Source organism: Trichoderma asperellum, chromosome 4, assembly GCF_020647865.1.
Source record: "Trichoderma asperellum chromosome 4, complete sequence".
In the NCBI taxonomy this organism is placed as follows: Eukaryota; Fungi; Ascomycota; class Sordariomycetes; order Hypocreales; family Hypocreaceae; genus Trichoderma; species Trichoderma asperellum.
In genome coordinates this window covers 2711330-2727276 of record NC_089418.1, presented here as the reverse complement: position 1 = coordinate 2727276, position 15947 = coordinate 2711330, and the positions used below count along the sequence as shown (strand labels likewise).

The window sequence follows — 15947 nt, the reverse complement described above, 5'->3', positions numbered from 1 at the left end:
CATTAGTAGTATCAGCCTGTCTCTCGCCTCTTTAAGCTTCCATTGTATCAGGTCGTAGGCAGGGAGTATGGAGTACATGCGAATCCGCAATGCGCTCCACGCCCTCGTGCTCGTGTTAGGCACCCAGTGGAGCCCAACAGTGCCTGGAAGCCTCTATTAATATCTCCCCGTGCTCCATTCCTGCAGCACCGCGCTCAGCTGTTTAGGGCACATTCCAGGTACTAGGTACCAGCTAGCCGCCGACAGAGACAAGGCGCTGGGCTGCCGGCTAGATCTCGCTCGCCCCTGCCATTGGCTGCCAGCCAAGAGCCCGCCCAATCGCACCACGGCACGCTAAAGTCCTCTCTTTCAACCATCCCGACTTCCACCATCGCACAAGCCGTCCAATCATCCCCTGGTCCTACGAGCTTCACTCAACCGCACAGCCCTCTTTTGGCCTCTGCTTGGTCCCGGTTGCTTTGCTGGACTCGGCGCAGTGCATCCCATAGCAGAGCATAGCATCGTGTCGAATCGCGGTGCAGTGCAGTGCAGCCACCGCGGGCCACAGGCGAGTCACGACCTTCCTCTGTGGCGCCCGCATCTTACCAGCTCCCAACTCCCCTGTCTCCATTCCCGCAGCCTTCGCCAGCCTCAAAGGGGCGTCGACAGCTGCAACGCTTCCACGCGGCCGCGGTGCCAGTCCGTACGAGACGCCATCTGAGACGACAAACAAAGCGCGGCGCAGCACACGGCCAGACGACCGCAAACGCTTTGTTGCTGGCGCCATCTCCTCTCCCCCCAGCCCAGCGCAGCCTCGAAACAGGGCCACCGACAGACAGACAACCTGATGGCCGCTATCGCCCATCACCATTCATGAAGCAGCATCTTCACCACTCCAGCCCATCCCCGAGCACAGAGAATCCGCATCCGCACGCGGCAGCGATACCCGTCCCGCCCGCCCCATCGCATCAGCTCTTACGCATCTCGGAACCACTGTCGATTTTTCACCTTTTCGGGCTACATTGATACTCTTGTTTGGCTGTTCTTTGTTTGCTGCTTGTTTACGCCGCACCAGCCCGCTCTTGAAACAATGGCTTCACGAGCACCAGCTGACGGGCTTGTCCGGCCCGATGTGGGCGATGTCCTATTGGTGATTCGTATGTCTTCTTTTTCTCCTCAGCTTCTTTCAACAGCCATTGCGCCCAGAATCTAACTATTCCCGTTTCGCCATGTAGATGACTTTCATGCCCGCAGTTCAGACGAACTGAGCCTCAAGAAGGGGGATCGAGTTGAGTTACTAGAACGAGACGATGAATTTGGTGATGGCTGGTTCCTCGGTCGCCACTGCGCGAACAACAACACTGGTCTCTTTCCCGAAGGTGTGTAATACTTCTTTTTTTTCTTTTTCTTTTTTTTTCTCTTGATTTTTTCAACTATCAAGAGCTCCTACTGACGCTTTATTTCGCTAGTTTATACCCGACCAACCCCAAGAGCCGTATCGAACCCAGCGTCAACCCCAGCTTTCCTTGCTTCGCAGCCACTTTCTCCATTGGTGGAAGTCACACAAGAAACAGCTCTTCAGGGCATGGCGAATGCTCCTGCATCGGCTAGCACGTCTGCTGTGCCTTTAACATCAACCGAAGCGCCCTCTACACTGTCGACCCCAATGCTCAAAGCTGAATCAGCCCCCACGTCTGGCTTGGGCGGCGCAGGATCCCCCGTTTCTGCGCTGGGGAGATCAGTCGGACACGATGAAGTTCTCAGCGAAACTCTCAACGTTATCGACGAGCACATCACTCACTTGCAGTCGCCCCCTGGCACCAGTGCTATGAATGCTGCTGCTACAGACTCTGGCAGTGAGTATAGTGTTGCCATTGACCACCGTATGTCGTATATCCAGGGCGAAGAAACAGACGAAGAAGAAGAAGCTGTACATACTCGTGCCGAAGTTGTGGCTTGGTCTCCAGATGACGTAGCCGAGTACCTCTTCACTGAGGGCGTCGAGAAGCACCACTGTGAAGTTTTTAGGGACCAAGAGATTTCCGGAGAAGTGCTGCTGGGCATGGATCAAAGCTCCCTGTTCATCAAGGATTTCGATTTAGGCTCCGTCGGCCGGCGCCTCAAGACATGGCAGAAGATTAAGAATCTCCAAGACGAGGTTAGCGGCGAAGAACCAGATGCAAGGCGAGCCACGCATACCCGCGGTAGCGATGGCGGATCCGAGGACGCGACGAAACGAACGAGAAGTCGAACGAGCACCCTGACAGGGAACTCTGCATCACGACCCACCTCTGTCCAGGCTAGACGCCTGTCCCTGGCTCAGTCATCTAACAAGGCTTCTCCAACCGCTCATATAACCCCAACAAACGGCACTCAGGAGAGCCCATCACGTACGCACTTCAAACGGCCGTCGGCGGCATCCATCCGAGACCTGAATCAGTCACGACGACACTCATCAACAAACGCGAACCTCTCTGCTGGTGATGGCGTACATAAGAAACAACCTTCCTTTGATCGAAACTGGACCCTTGGCGGCGCTGTCTCACAGACCTCTCAAAGGCCGCTTTCCTCCACGGGACTGCAAGAAATGCTGGGCACATCTGAGCCGGATCTCCAGGACTCAGCCGTTGAGCTAGACCGAGGCTACTTTTCTGGCACTGAGGTATTTGGAAAGAAGCGCAATGTTTTGCGGAAACGTGACAGCGCTAACCATGAGCGACAACAGAGCTACGCAGACGAGCAGAGAGTCCGCAGCGCCACGGCGCTCTCCCGACATTCGAGATACGGTAGCGTCGATTCTTTCCGGGATGGAGCGCCATCCGCCGCTCAGAAATACTACGGTATCCAGCCGACCCCCCACAAACGAACCGCCTCAGCGAATACGACTGACTCTGCTCGGCCGCCGCCTCCAGCCAAAGATGGCCCATCTCCAGCCGTCACTAAGCTGGATACTGCGATCGGTTCGGCTCATGCGGAACCATCGCCAATCTCCGGCAGGTCGCAGGGTCTCAGTGCTGATTGGCTCACATCAATGGCCAAACCAGTCGGCAAAGCCGCTCGACCAGCTATGCGAGCCATTTCAGATAAGCTTACTTTTGATAGATCCAAGGGATCAACTGACCTATCAGCCAATGACCCGTCTTCTATGCCTTCTCCCGTAAGAACAGGTTCTAGTACTCCCTCAGCCGGGCAGAGCCTTGATCTCGACTCTCATGACGCGCTCAAAAGCCCCGTCACAGCGACGGCCCCTTCCAGCAAGAGCAGTCGGAAGAAGGGCAAAAAGGAAACAAGTGCTTATACACAAGGCCTGTTAAAGATATCGCCCCAGGTGGCCATGAAGGACGCGGACTATTACGGCTGGATGAAAAAGAAGAGCTCCAACCTGATGACCACATGGAAGCCCCGATTTTTTGTCCTCAAGGGACGACGGCTGGCATATTACTACTCTGAAGACGACGACCAAGAAAAAGGTCTTATCGACATCTCATTCCATCGTGTTCTTCCTGCCGATAACGAGAGATTGACCGGATTGCATGCTACTCTGACTGGTGCAGCTGGTGGTGGGAGCATGCCAGGTAGTCACAGCATACCGCCGGCGAGCGACGATGGAGCCATGGAGAAGGGCGATGACAGCATGTTCATTTTCAAGCTAGTACCACCTCGAGCAGGTCTATCCAAAGGCGTCAGTTTCACGAAGCCCACCGTCCACTACTTTGCGGTGCCCAATCTAAAACAAGGCCGCTTGTGGATGGCTGCCTTGATGAAGTCGACAATTGAACGAGACGACACACAAGCAGTAACGACAACGTATCAACAAAAGACGATATCCCTAGCCAAAGCGAAACAAATGCGCCACCGTCCTCCTGCACTCATGAATGCCGAAGAATCTGCCGCAGCCAGAGCGGCTGATGAAGCAGATAGCGGCGTGGCTGGCATGGCAGCCCTCCAGATCGACGGTGCTCGATTAAACGTTAATTTCGGCGACAAGGATGGCTCGCCGTTGAGCGCATAGAGCCCGCTGCGATGGAGGAGGACTTGTTGAATGGCGGAAATGAATCACATGTGTCACGAAGGGCTATACCGCCAGAAGTAATTTGACATATAAGAAGAATTGGCTTGATAGCCAAATGAGAAAGACTTTGAGAGACTTAATCGATGATGAAGACTATGCAGCATGAAGACCCCCTTGCTTTTCCCCTCCCCTTATATAATAGCATGCCTTTGTCTCTTCTTGCCCAGCTCTAGTTCGCATGAACCATATTGTTGGGAGGATGACTAGGCCATGTGTCTGCTTGCTTTTTATTTTTATTTTATTTTTCCCTGCACGAATTAATCACCAAGAGGTAGTGTGCCATGAATTCCCTGGTTGCTTTTCCTTTACCTTGCGGACGCGTCAAAGAGGCTGTTTCTTTTGGCGTTCTCATGGATCTTTATAATTTAATGGGCTGTTTAGAAGTAAGAAAAAAAAGGAAAATGCCAAAAAAAAAAAAAAAAAATAAGATATTGATGATTTTTGTGGAATTGGGAGGCTACATAAGCTGCTAACATATATACGTCTCTATATTTATATCCGTTTCAATATCTTTTCCTAATCCAAATTTCTCATTTTTCCTTTTGCTTTCCTTACTCCCTTCTTTCCCTCTTTTCTTTTTTTTTTCTTCCTCTCTCCATTTAAAGACGAAGATGAGGTTGGGAAGCGCAAGAGACGGGCTATTTATAAGAGAAAAGGGGGGAGAAAGCAAAGAGGAAAAAAAAGGGGGGGTTATTTTCTTTGGTGGTGGAGTTTTTTTTTCTCATTTTCTTCTTTATATGAGTTGCAATGTTGAAAAGATGGAGATGATGATGATTGAAATTGGAGCCTTGGGGAAGACGATGTGGAAGACAACTAGGTATATCATGTGGATGGATGAGATGACTGGACTGGCGGAGAGGCTTTTGTGTTTACGGAAGAGTTGTTTCTTTCTAGTACACAATTCTAATTGAGGTTATTTCTGGCATCTTTTTTTTTTTTTTTTTTTCTTTTATCCGTGTACTTACATAGTAAATACTCAAGACGCACATTTTCACATACGGCCAGCAACCAAAAGAGAAGGCACTTTGATAAAGATAGATATCACTTTCATATAGCGGAGAGATGTAATAAATCTTTACGAACTATCAAATATTATATTCGTTCCCTGAATGGCAGAGATGGAAAACAGAGACGCTATCATAAAGCAACAAAAAAAATTGTATACCCGTGTCCGTCTTTTCATCTAGTGGCTCAGAAACGCCTCCAGAAGTTCCCTTTTGCGTCCCAATATCACCACTACCCATGCAACAGACAGGGCAGCCATCGTAAAAATTGCTCAGCTCATGTTCATTCGTCAAAGAGTCACATATAGAACCTCTATAATTATTATAATCATCACTGTTCACTCCTCTCGGATGCAATGGCTTTGGAACCCCCCTAATGCCCTTATGAATCGCCTTGTAGCTTCTGATTCATGCCTTGCAGAAGCTGGCGGATGGATTTCATAAGATGTTGCTCTACTCCTTCAAAGTTGCTGACTGGCTCGCCCTCTGCAGCCCTGGGCATTATACTTGCATCTGCCAGGCCAATAACACGATCAATAGCCGATAGAGTTACAGCTTCGGCTTTGGCTGCACCAAGGCCTGCCTTAATCGCATTAACAGAGGCATCCTTGAGGCCATTCAATGCTGCTAGCACTTTGGGTTCGAAAACAGGGGGTGTGTCTGTTGGCAGCGGGGTAGAGCCGCTGGGGGTAGGGCTTTTGCCTTTGGTGAAACCATCGATAACTTGACGAATGCCCTTAATGCAGATTGCTTCCATTTTGTCATTTTCAGTAGCTTCTTTCTTGAGCCCGATGCACCGGTTCAGAGCTGACATAACAATAGCCTCAGCTTTGGGGTTGCCAGCCTTCTTGAGGTTTTCTACCAGGCCATTCTTGAGGCCCACGACTGCAGTGAGAAGTCGAGGTTCGATAATCGGCCTAGCAGGCGTTGCTGATGTCCGAGCAGGGGTTGGGTGGGCGGTACTAGCTTGGGCGGCCGCCTGCTGCGATGTCGATGCAACAACCGGCTTCGACTCCGTGGAGGCAACCGAAATAGCCCGCTGGCCTGGCACAGCGGCAGCAGACGGTACACTGGCACCGCCGTCCTCAGCTTTGACAGGCGGGTTTGTCAAAGGAGGCGGCCGTGAGGCATAGGGCGAGCTGTAGGCTCCTGGCTGAGCCACGCCAAGCTGAGGGCGGGCTGGGGCTGCAGGAGGGCCATATCCTGGCAGTTGAATCGGGGCTGGAGGTGGAGCACCCACAGCTTGTTGAACTGGCTGCACCGGTTGCACCGGTACCGGCTGTGCTGGCTGGACTGGTTGGTGTATAGGAGGGGACTGAGAAGCACCGTACTGCACTGGGCGCGCCGCGTGAGCCGGCTGTCCAGCATATGCAGGTGCTTGATATCCAGGAGCCGGCGTTTGGCCAGGGGGGTAACCATGATGGGTGCCGGGAGCCATGTGTTGTGCAGCATATGGATAAGAGTAGTGCCCATAGGCCTGCGCAGCCACTAGTCCCCGGTCAGGAGAGGCTGCCTTTCGCTTCTTGCCAGCATCTAATTCCACACCAGGTACTCGAGACCACAGATTTGTTGTCTCATCTTTCTTAAATGCTTCGTTCCCAATCAGATTATGGCGAACGCTACTTTCCCATCCCTTGGTCTCGGTGTGGAAATAGAACCACGGGTATCTTTGGCAAATCCTCTTGTAAATTTGCTTCAATGTGAGACCGTCAGGACCTGCCGCTGTCAATGTTTCGTCAATAAGAACTCCATAGTTCTTATTCGGCTTCTGAAGTTGCTCCTCTGTATAATCCTCGATCTTAAGCTCCAGAGGAGGTGACTTGGGCCGTGACTTCTTCTCCTTCTTCTCTCTCGCACGTCGCTCTGCATCAGAGCCTTCGACACCATCTTCATTCTTGGGCTTCCGCGGCTTATACTTGCGCTTCTCGGGGCGGTCGGTTCCATCTTCGGGTAATGGATGTTTCCTAGGCCGGCCCACCTTGCGCTTGAGAGGCGGCTCAACTGGTGGCGCTTGAGGCAATGTCTTCTTGGCCATCTCTTGTTGCTGCTTCTTAAGCAAGCGTTGCTCCCTCTTTGACATGATACCGTTCTTAGGCGGCCTGCCCGGGCCTCGTTTCCTAGCTATCTGTGGCATTGAGGGATCATTGTGCGCGTCTCCTTCATCTTTGATTTCAGAATCGCCTTCGATGGATGCTTCAAGCGCATCCAGATACCCGTCTTCTCCGTCTTCTCCGTCTCCCTCGCCTTCGCCTTCGCCCTCACCCTCACCCTCTCCATCTCCCTCTTCTTCAGCTGCCTCTTCTTCAGCTGCCTCTTCCTCATCTCCCTCTTCTTCATCATCTCCGCCAAAATCGGACAGCTCGACTGGACTAACTTCCACATCTGATAATTCATCGCTTGTATCTTGGATCTGGCCATTACCGTGAGACTGTTCAAAGTCGAAGCTCATGCTCTTTCCACCATGAGAGTGCCGTTTCTTAGCAGCGTCTTCCTCCTGGTATTCTTCTGCGCCAGTTCGCCCCTTCTCGACTCCATTAATGATAAATCTGAAATCAATATCCTTGATCTGCAATCGATCGCCACACCTTAAGACGACCTTTTCGCTCTTGTAATGCACATCCTCGCAGAAAAAGCCATTCTTGTGTAATGGAATGGCCTCAAATACGCCCTCGGCCTGATTATACGCAATCTTGAGGTGTTCCCGGGAAATGGCTTTGGTCTTACTTGCGATGTTCGGACCAGGGGAGTGTATACCAATGAAGGGAACGTGCCAAGGAGAGGGCCTCAACGAGGTCAAGTCGACAGCAGCCGCCCCAGGGGTATGTGAGACATATTGGCGATTTGATATAACGTTATCTTGGGAATTTTCAACTTCTTCATGTGACGATCCTGTGGTGCTCGTCTTGCGCCGTTTTGTCGGACGTCCGTTCTCCTCGCTATCTGATTCGGGACCCAGCATGCCGCCTTCCTCGCTGACATATGATTTACTAAACTTGTGGCGGTCCTGGACGATGGGGGATGGCGGCGGAAGCCCTTTGCTGGCATTGTCCTCAGCCCGCCGTTTATACTCTTCAGCACGCTTTTCATCACGCCTGGCCTGTTCCAGAGCTCTCTGGTCACGACCAATAATGACAGCGTAGGTGGTCATCTGGAAGACACTGTCGGCAAACTCAACACGAGCAAATGACTCAAGGCCCATGTCGGTGCCTGGCCCAGGCTGCCGTAGATTATTATTGGCAGAGCCCAGGCCAAAATATCCGTCTCCCATGATATTGGGTAGAGTCACTTGAGAGGGGGTTACGGTTGGTGGTGGTGACATGGCGGGTGGTGCCGCAGACATGGAAGCCAAAGCCATCATCATGTACGCATGTCTATGGTCTATGGGGGCCTGTGGTGCGTAGGGCGTTGAGGGCTGGAACTGCTCGGTCGAAGACATCTGAGGGGCCTGCATGGCAGATGCATGTGATTGGGTCTCGGCTACAGCAGCAGCAGTCGTCGCATTGGTATCAGGAGCATCCACCATTGTAACATCCTCCGTCTTGATCTCTACAGATGCAGGTTTGTCTCTCGATTCGCCAGAATCGCCTGAGGCGTTTGCTGTTGATGGAGCGGGCGGGTGTTGGGTTGTGTTGTCGGTCTCGGCACTTGCGTCAGGTTTTGAAGGTGGTAGCGGGGTTGGTGGTTGACTGGTGATGGCATTTGCGGAAGATGAGCCTGCCGGGGCCTCTGTAGCGACTGAAGGAGCAGAAGTACCTATCGCAGCCGTTTGCTGTTGCGCTGGATCGTAATTTGATGAGGGCGATAATGATGTTGGAGGAGGAGGAGCAGCCTCGGCAACAACAGTCGCAGCAGGAACGGGGTCGTCACCGCCTTTGGAATTGGACTGCGCATCCGCCGATATCTTCTGTTCACTCTTCGTCGCAGGTGCTTCTGCCTCTGAGGTTCTAGGCTCTTGCGCTGGCTTTTGCACGGCTTCGGCCTCCATCGAGACGGCCGCAGCTTCTGGCCTGTCGGACGGCGATTCCTTCTGCTGCGCAGCGGCCGTCACTGCCTGGGGGGCCATGGTAGCAGCTGGGGCTGTAGCGACCGCAGCTGGGGCGTTTGCTTGAGCTTCGACTTCAGGATGGGCATCGTGGTTCTGATCGCGGAGGCCGTCGTGCCCGGCGCTGGACGAAGTCATCGCTGCTCGCTCGCTCGCTCGTGCAGCGTCCAGCTCGTTCGCCGCGTGTCGCTTCGTGGTTGTGGATCTCCCTCCGTGGCTGCCGTCTGACTCTTCTTGCTTTGTTTGGCGCTGATCGAGCAGCAGCAACAGCAGCAGCAGCCTCGGGCGAATAGAGAAATTGCGATCCGATTCCTCTTGCAGCCTCTTCGCTCTTGCCTTGAACTTTCTGGCGCGATTGCCGGGGAGGGTCACAGGCGCGATCCGGCGCTGTGATTGGCCAGCCTGGCGGCAGTTTGGAGCCTCCTCACCTGGTCCGGGTCGCTCTAGCCGCTAACAGCAACCGGCGGAAAAAAAAAATGCTGGAGCCCAGCAACACTTGGGCATCTGCAGGAAAGAGGCGTTTGTTGGCTCCCCCGCGTTCGCCTCTTGCCGGCGTTGCTCTTGCCTACTTTTGTTTTGTTTGCTTTTGTTTTGTTTGGCTTGGCCTCGTTTGGGCAGGGACTGCTGACTCATGCAGATTGGCGATGGGAAATTGGTTTGTATTATCGTCGTATCGTTAATTGCCGTCCAATGTCAAAGTTACCACTGATGAGCGGCTTTTTTAATCGTGCAGTCGCCTTGTGTAACATTCTTCATGCCGCATCATGGGCGAGTACGTTCCGCGAGTACCATGTGACAGAAGTCGGCTTTGGCCAAAAGCAACCAGCTTTGCTTTTTTTTTTTTTTTTTTTTTTTCTTTCGGTAACTGTTCAACAGCGATATACTTTTCTGATATTTTTCCAGTCTTTAAAACATAGCTACCACCGCAAGAGTAATGATCTGTCTCATGCTTGTACACACATTGAGCGCAATCCGCGTTATGCACATCATACCACCATCAATGCCGGCGTGTTGAGGCGTCCAAGTGATCGCTCGGCTTGGCTTATTTAAGGTCAAAGTACTTGCAGCTTAAGTACATGGCTAAGCCTCTTTCGCCGACCAGTCCGCCTTAGTTTTGCTGCTTGTACCTGCCTTAGCCGTACCTCTCACTCCAGAGATTGCAAAATATCAATTCATCCCCATTACAATAATTTCACATCTACCTATTGTCTTCTCCGACTGAATCCACTTTCTCTTGTCTCTCTCACAGCACTCCAAATTTATCCTCTTTTGAACAGCCGCTAGGCATCTGAGCACAGGGCAGTCTCGCCCGCTTTGCCGCTTGTACCGCATAGCCTGCGCGCGGCTACTGTAACAGCAGCGGGATCGCCATGGCCACTCAAAAGTTCGTATCACGATGTTGCACAAAGAAAGTTGTTCAGAAATGAACGGCCGGCAGTACAAAGACAAGGGGCTGAGGGATGTTGCAAGTGTGTTTTATTGACTACCAATAGCACCGAGGACTGTCTCAGCACAATAAGCAAAGGATTGGGGCTGCGCTTCGTTTGTATTCGAGGGTAGGCAAATCATAAATTCAAAGGCAGAACCGCCTGCTGGTTTCGATGCCTGCTATCCCCTCTTTTCTCTCTCTATATCCATTTTTTTTCCTGCTCGCGTATATGCATCATACATTCTTTTCGAAATTTCATATACATTTTTGATACCCAAATACTTGAGACGCCAAAATGCCAAGATTTCAGATTGAAATTCTCCGTCCAGGTCGCAACCACCGACCACTCCTAAACCTTCGGCCCTCTAGCTCTCAGCACTCCAGCCCCCATCACACCGACTCTGAACATTCACGCTATGTCCAGATGCTCCTCCATCAAGATGATATACCTCTACTACATAACATTCTCGCCGCTGTGCTTGTCTGGCTTCTGCTGGCGGGCTTCCTTGTCTTCCCCGGAACATTCACCAGCCTCCAAGAATCCGTCGAGCGCAAAGGTGATGATGCCCACACATTAAGTGACCAAGCCGCCAAGTTCATCGTAAAGAGCATCAAAAACATCCCACTGCTGGTCATAGCCGCGGCAATGTGCGCCATATCCTCTTTCGGAATGCTATTTCTGGCCTTTAGACACGCCAAAAACTACGTCTGGCTTGTGAATAAGCTGTTCCTGCCGGGTATGACCAACTCTCTGGCCGGCTTGGTGTCGACTCTCATTGGCGTATACTCTCAACAACACGGAACATGGAGCATCACCGCCAAGATCACCGCCATGGTTGAAGGAGCCTCGCTTTGCGTTTGCGGAAGTCTTTTTCTTTTATACCGACTTGCTTTCTTGAAACAAATCAAGGCCAGCCATGGGGAGCATTACAGTGGTTGGCCAGGCCAGCAGCGATATTCGAGGCGACTGTTTCCTGAGAAAGTATAGCAGAATCTGAAACGAAATTGAGAGCTAGACATGATAAAACCACGGATTTACTTCGCTGGCGAAGAATAAAACTGAACGAGCCTTTTTTTTTCTTTTTTTCTCTCTTTTGGTTTTGGATAAGGATAGGATAGGATAGACATTAATCATTAACCTTTACATACTTTAATTTAGGCAATTTTGTACCACTCTCGCTTATACTATAAAAATCATCACCGTAGCAATGGTGCCCGCTCACTTGAGATGATGGAATGACTGTTTTTCCAGCTCATAAAACGTTCTGAGAGCCTATACGAGAGATGGCAAAACATGCCGGCGAGGAACCCAACTGCATCATTCTTGAAGGCCAGGATACCCGCCGTCGTGACCAACATGACTGTCCATCTTTCTAAGCGTTCTTCATCTGATAGATGTCGTTGTCGCCTCGGACTATCAAGGCCGCCCTGACTAGCAGATTTGTGCCAGAGATCAGGAGCGCCTTGGTTCAGCGTATGTCCAACCTTGGCCAGCTCCAAGCCGGCGGCTACGACCATGACGCCGAGTAGGCCGTGTGGGATTTGCGTTAATAGGCTGACGAGCGTCTGACCGAATAACAGTCCCAGAACGACTTTGAAGAGTCCCAAGATGATTACACTCGCTCCGCTGCGCGCACCGAAGCGATACTGCGCTGCCAGCCCTCCAGCTCCGTGGCAGACTGGCATGGCTCCAAACCACGTTCCCGAGAGGTTCATGAGCGCCACGCTGAAACCTATAGATGTGACGGACGGAGTGGGAATGTCCGGCAGCAAGTCACTAGCCAACGCACTCACCGCGATGATGGAGTTTAGAGTCGTCAGGGGAAGCTGCCCAACAGCCATCCACAAGGCCGGAGCATCCCCCACGCCAATCCAAGACGGAAGCACAAAGTGCGGCCGCCACACCTGGAACCAAGGCAAGCTGCTCTGGTCGGAGCCCAGCACCTGCACCAGCGCCAGGACCAGCGCCAGGACGAAGAATCCCAGCGCATAGGGGAACCGCGGCATGTTCTGCGTAAATATGAGAACGAGGAACGCTGCCAGGGCCCAGAGGCGGTTGTCCAGCACGGGATGGAGCCAGTGAAGGGGCTGCAGGAGGGACGAGCCAGCGCCGATGATGAGGGAGAGGCCCGCGCCGAGCTGGATGCCTTTGACGACGGGGATGGGGACGAACGACACAGCTGCTCGAAGGAGGCCCGTGGCGCTCATGATGAAGACTGCTGCTCCGACCCATTGTCCCGCGGCGACGACGACGCCCATGGAGGGGTCTTCCCGCGCCGAGATGGCAGCAGCGGCGATGGCCTAATTTGCCGCATGAGAGACAGGTTAGCAATGAGAAGCTTTCTGGAACAAAAAAAAAAAAACGAGTAACAAACAAACACTCTTATCCCAACGAGGTAAACAATGAAAGAAGCAGCAAAGAGAAATGCCGAGGTCTAGCTCCAGGGGCAAAGAAAAGGCATACGCTCCACACATGTGCATAGTATAGAAGGAAACGGCATCGTATGCTCACTACTACTGTTACCAACATACCTTCATAGGCTGTACCGGCAACGGTATGCCAAAGATAACTCCGGTGAGCACATTGAAGACGCCGGAGAAGACAAGCGTCGAGCCTAGGTCGATGTACCCCTTGGCGGCGAGGGCGATCATCAGGGGAAGCAGCGTGCCCAAATCGCCCAAAGAGCCGGATATCTCGGCCAGGGGCGAATCTCGAAAGGTGGTAAAGTTATGGACGTTGAGGCGCCGCATTCGGGCCAGCCAGGCGGTCGCCATTTTTTGCCTCTTTTCTATTTTCTTTACGACTCGTCTGGCGCTGGGTAGAGCGTAAGATGAGACGAATGGAGGCGATGAAGATGATGATGGTGCTGAGAATATGGATGAGGCGTTATAGAGTTGTAGGTGGAAGAAGACACCAACATGCACCGGGACTATTGTCTTTCCCCTCTTCCTCTTCTTCAATACCACATATGAACAGTAGCTTGGTGTTTTTGTTTTCTTTTACAGAGGAAGCTTGAGCACTTACTCAAACCTTCAAGCTTAGGCGCGGGCCGCCATAGTCGACTCACGTGGGATGGATTACGTCGGCGGATTCAAATAGCTCTCACGTGGTGCCATCTCCAAGACATGAAGATGCCTATACTATGTACTCCGTACTATCGACGCTTTCTCCGCGGTTTTATTGGAGAAGCTACCTCCCTTCCAGCGGGGTGTGTGGCACGGCGTAAGGAGACGGGGGAAACGATCAAAATCTACAGGTCCTTTTTTCGCCGGTCGGGGCTGAGATGCTGCAAAAAAAAAAAAAGAGCGCTTGGCCAGCTGGGCGATCATGAGCTCGTCTCCTCTTCCAGGCAGAGTGTCTCGCCCGCAAGGCGCCTCTTCCCGCAGCGCCCTAGCGTCGGGTAGGGCAGCTGAGATGACGTACGTTGCAGCCCAGTTTCTTTATCCGGAGAGCCATGAAATATCACCGCTTGGTGATATCCGAGAATTCGCATCTTGCTTTGCCACACAGCCTTCCGAAAAATCTGATATGGCTTTCTTGCCTTGCGCAACTGCACTTCAGCTGGATTAAGCTTGTTTCGCCAAGGATGTTGTCGGCAGGGCCGTCGACGATGATGTCGCGTCACGTGACTTGCGGCGGACCGTTCGGTTCAGAGCCAGTGCTTAGAGAGCTTGGAGTATACGAGAGCGTTCGATTCGCGCGTATCTCGGTGATGTTGCCGGTGCAAGCAATATCGCGTCCAGAAAGAGTGCTCTGTTTATCAGGTCTCAGTCCCGGGCCGAAGCGACGCTTGCTCCCCAGAAAAGGCGCCCTTCTTAAACAGGAGAGACACGCAAAGAAGGGGGTAAAGAAGATAACGCTGGTCAGCTTATGTATTAGTAGTGCCGTTCCATCAAATACCCAAATGCGCTTCCCCCCCGAAAATACGTGCCCTCTTTTAATACATGTATCAACGGAGTTCCACCGAGATAGCTGGCACAAAAATCGCTCTGGGCCACTCAGATTATTATTAAACATCGGCCCCCATACCTTTAGGCAGGAGAGCTCATTACCGGAGGAACCGCCTGTACCGGATTTGGCGCGTGCCGTGGAAGCGCTGCGTCTGGACTGGAGACTAGAGATACGGAGCATACTAGCAGTCAATGGCACCAAGTACTAGCACAGGTGCTAGTGGCGGTGCGCGTACGGAGTACCTGCAGCAGTTTTCTCCGATGCGCGGAAATCGATATCCGGCGTTCTCCACGATGGTCCCCGCCGCGGTGAATGAAGAGGAAAAGGACAAGTCTAGAAGTCGCGGAGAGCGACAAAAAAAAAAAAAAAGGCCTGACCGCCTGGGGGAACTACGGTGCTTTTTGTTCTTATCCCTGGCATGATTTTTTTTCTTTTGTTAGTACTAGCCTCCTACTGTAGAAGCTGGTTTGTCTATTGCGGTTCATCTAATAAACGACTTATATGTCCCGTAGTACTAGCAAGAGGCGCACGGGAAGTCAATCCATTCTTGACTGACGCTCATAATGAAATGTTTAATGAAGGCCCCCAATGCAGATGGAGACCAGGCGATGCACTAGTGGCACATATACTTGTACATAGAAGCTTGCTGATGGCTACTTTTTGCATACCAGCAGCTGCCGCTAGCACGGGCGGTATCGACAACCGCTACTCACAGCTACTTGACTCTCCTGCAAACTGGTGCCAAGGCCGGGGTACCTGAAGCAAGATGAGGTCATTGGCCGACCACCGTCAGGGCGGCTCTCCAGGACCCCCGTTTTCAACGCGAAAAAGGCGACGCCAAAAACAATCTAGAAGCACACAACTGGATACCCATCAGCGCGTAGCTGATCATTGGTAGGGGGTTTGGATCCTCGCTGGGGCAAGAGAACAACGGCTGACGGAGCTAGCCCGCACCTTTTCCTTCTTCTTTTTTTGCGCGTAGCTGAGACCCATCTTGCGGTGCCCTGAGTCGAGCAGCAGGAAGGAAAATGCACAAAATAGGAAGGGTGGCCAACTCCCGAGATTTTGCCGGCCCCACCGAGAGCGAGCTTTGTCCGGAGTCCACGGAGCGGCTTTTATTTTGCAGCGCAAGCCGCCATTTTATCGGGCTTGCCGGGTAGCGAATTTAGGTGTGGAGTTTGTGCCTTAGCTCGCACGTCTGCCGCAAACAGAAAGGGCACAATTCGTTGTCACTCTGGTCCTACATAGGCCGGACTGGGCTTGCCTGGATTTGCGCGCTGCCTGTGCCGTTGCCGCCGCTGGCGGTGTGTGCGTCTGTGCTTTTTGCTGCTCTGCACGGCCAGGACGAGGGAGGGCATGACGCTGATGGGATGACTGGCGGCGTCTTGCTATGCCGACTGGGGAGCGGCAGCGCGGAACAGCAGGTAGCATTGCTGCTTGGTGCAGCTGACGATTGGGCAATCGGCAGA

At 52.4% G+C, this 15947-nt stretch overlaps 6 protein-coding genes across 6 annotated transcripts; 3 read left to right on the top strand and 3 right to left on the bottom strand.

The window, feature by feature from the left end:
* Positions 1 to 340: 340 nt before the first annotated feature.
* Positions 341 to 925, bottom strand: TrAFT101_012039 (uncharacterized protein). Its single transcript, XM_024903886.2, has one exon. It carries the CDS (start codon positions 848 to 850, stop codon positions 410 to 412), a length of 441 nt encoding a protein of 146 aa, XP_024756498.1. The 5' UTR covers positions 851 to 925; the 3' UTR covers positions 341 to 409.
* A 144-nt stretch (positions 926 to 1069) lies between these two features.
* TrAFT101_007308 (uncharacterized protein) lies at positions 1070 to 3991 on the top strand (the record flags this gene model as incomplete). The annotated part of the gene is made up of 4 exons (XM_066128010.1): positions 1070 to 1136; positions 1215 to 1358; positions 1449 to 2641; positions 2705 to 3991. The coding sequence occupies 4 exons, from the start codon at positions 1070 to 1072 to the stop codon at positions 3989 to 3991; spliced, it is 2691 nt and encodes an 896-aa protein (XP_065984124.1).
* A 671-nt stretch (positions 3992 to 4662) lies between these two features.
* Positions 4663 to 4962, top strand: TrAFT101_007307 (uncharacterized protein; the record flags this gene model as incomplete). Its single annotated transcript, XM_066128009.1, has 1 exon — positions 4663 to 4962. The coding sequence occupies one exon, from the start codon at positions 4663 to 4665 to the stop codon at positions 4960 to 4962; it is 300 nt and encodes a 99-aa protein (XP_065984123.1).
* Positions 4963 to 5009: 47 nt separating this feature from the next.
* On the bottom strand, positions 5010 to 9545 carry TrAFT101_007306 (uncharacterized protein). Its single transcript, XM_024908819.2, has one exon. The coding sequence runs from the start codon at positions 9233 to 9235 to the stop codon at positions 5438 to 5440; it is 3798 nt and encodes a 1265-aa protein (XP_024756500.2). The 5' UTR covers positions 9236 to 9545; the 3' UTR covers positions 5010 to 5437.
* Positions 9546 to 10262: 717 nt separating this feature from the next.
* Positions 10263 to 11730, top strand: TrAFT101_007305 (uncharacterized protein). The gene has a single exon (XM_024898742.2). The coding sequence runs from the start codon at positions 10822 to 10824 to the stop codon at positions 11512 to 11514; it is 693 nt and encodes a 230-aa protein (XP_024756501.2). The 5' UTR covers positions 10263 to 10821; the 3' UTR covers positions 11515 to 11730.
* On the bottom strand, positions 11724 to 13301 carry TrAFT101_007304 (uncharacterized protein; the record flags this gene model as incomplete). The annotated part of the gene is made up of 2 exons (XM_024903889.2): positions 11724 to 12827; positions 13059 to 13301. 2 exons carry the CDS (start codon positions 13299 to 13301, stop codon positions 11724 to 11726), a joined length of 1347 nt encoding a protein of 448 aa, XP_024756502.1.
* Positions 13302 to 15947: the final 2646 nt, after the last annotated feature.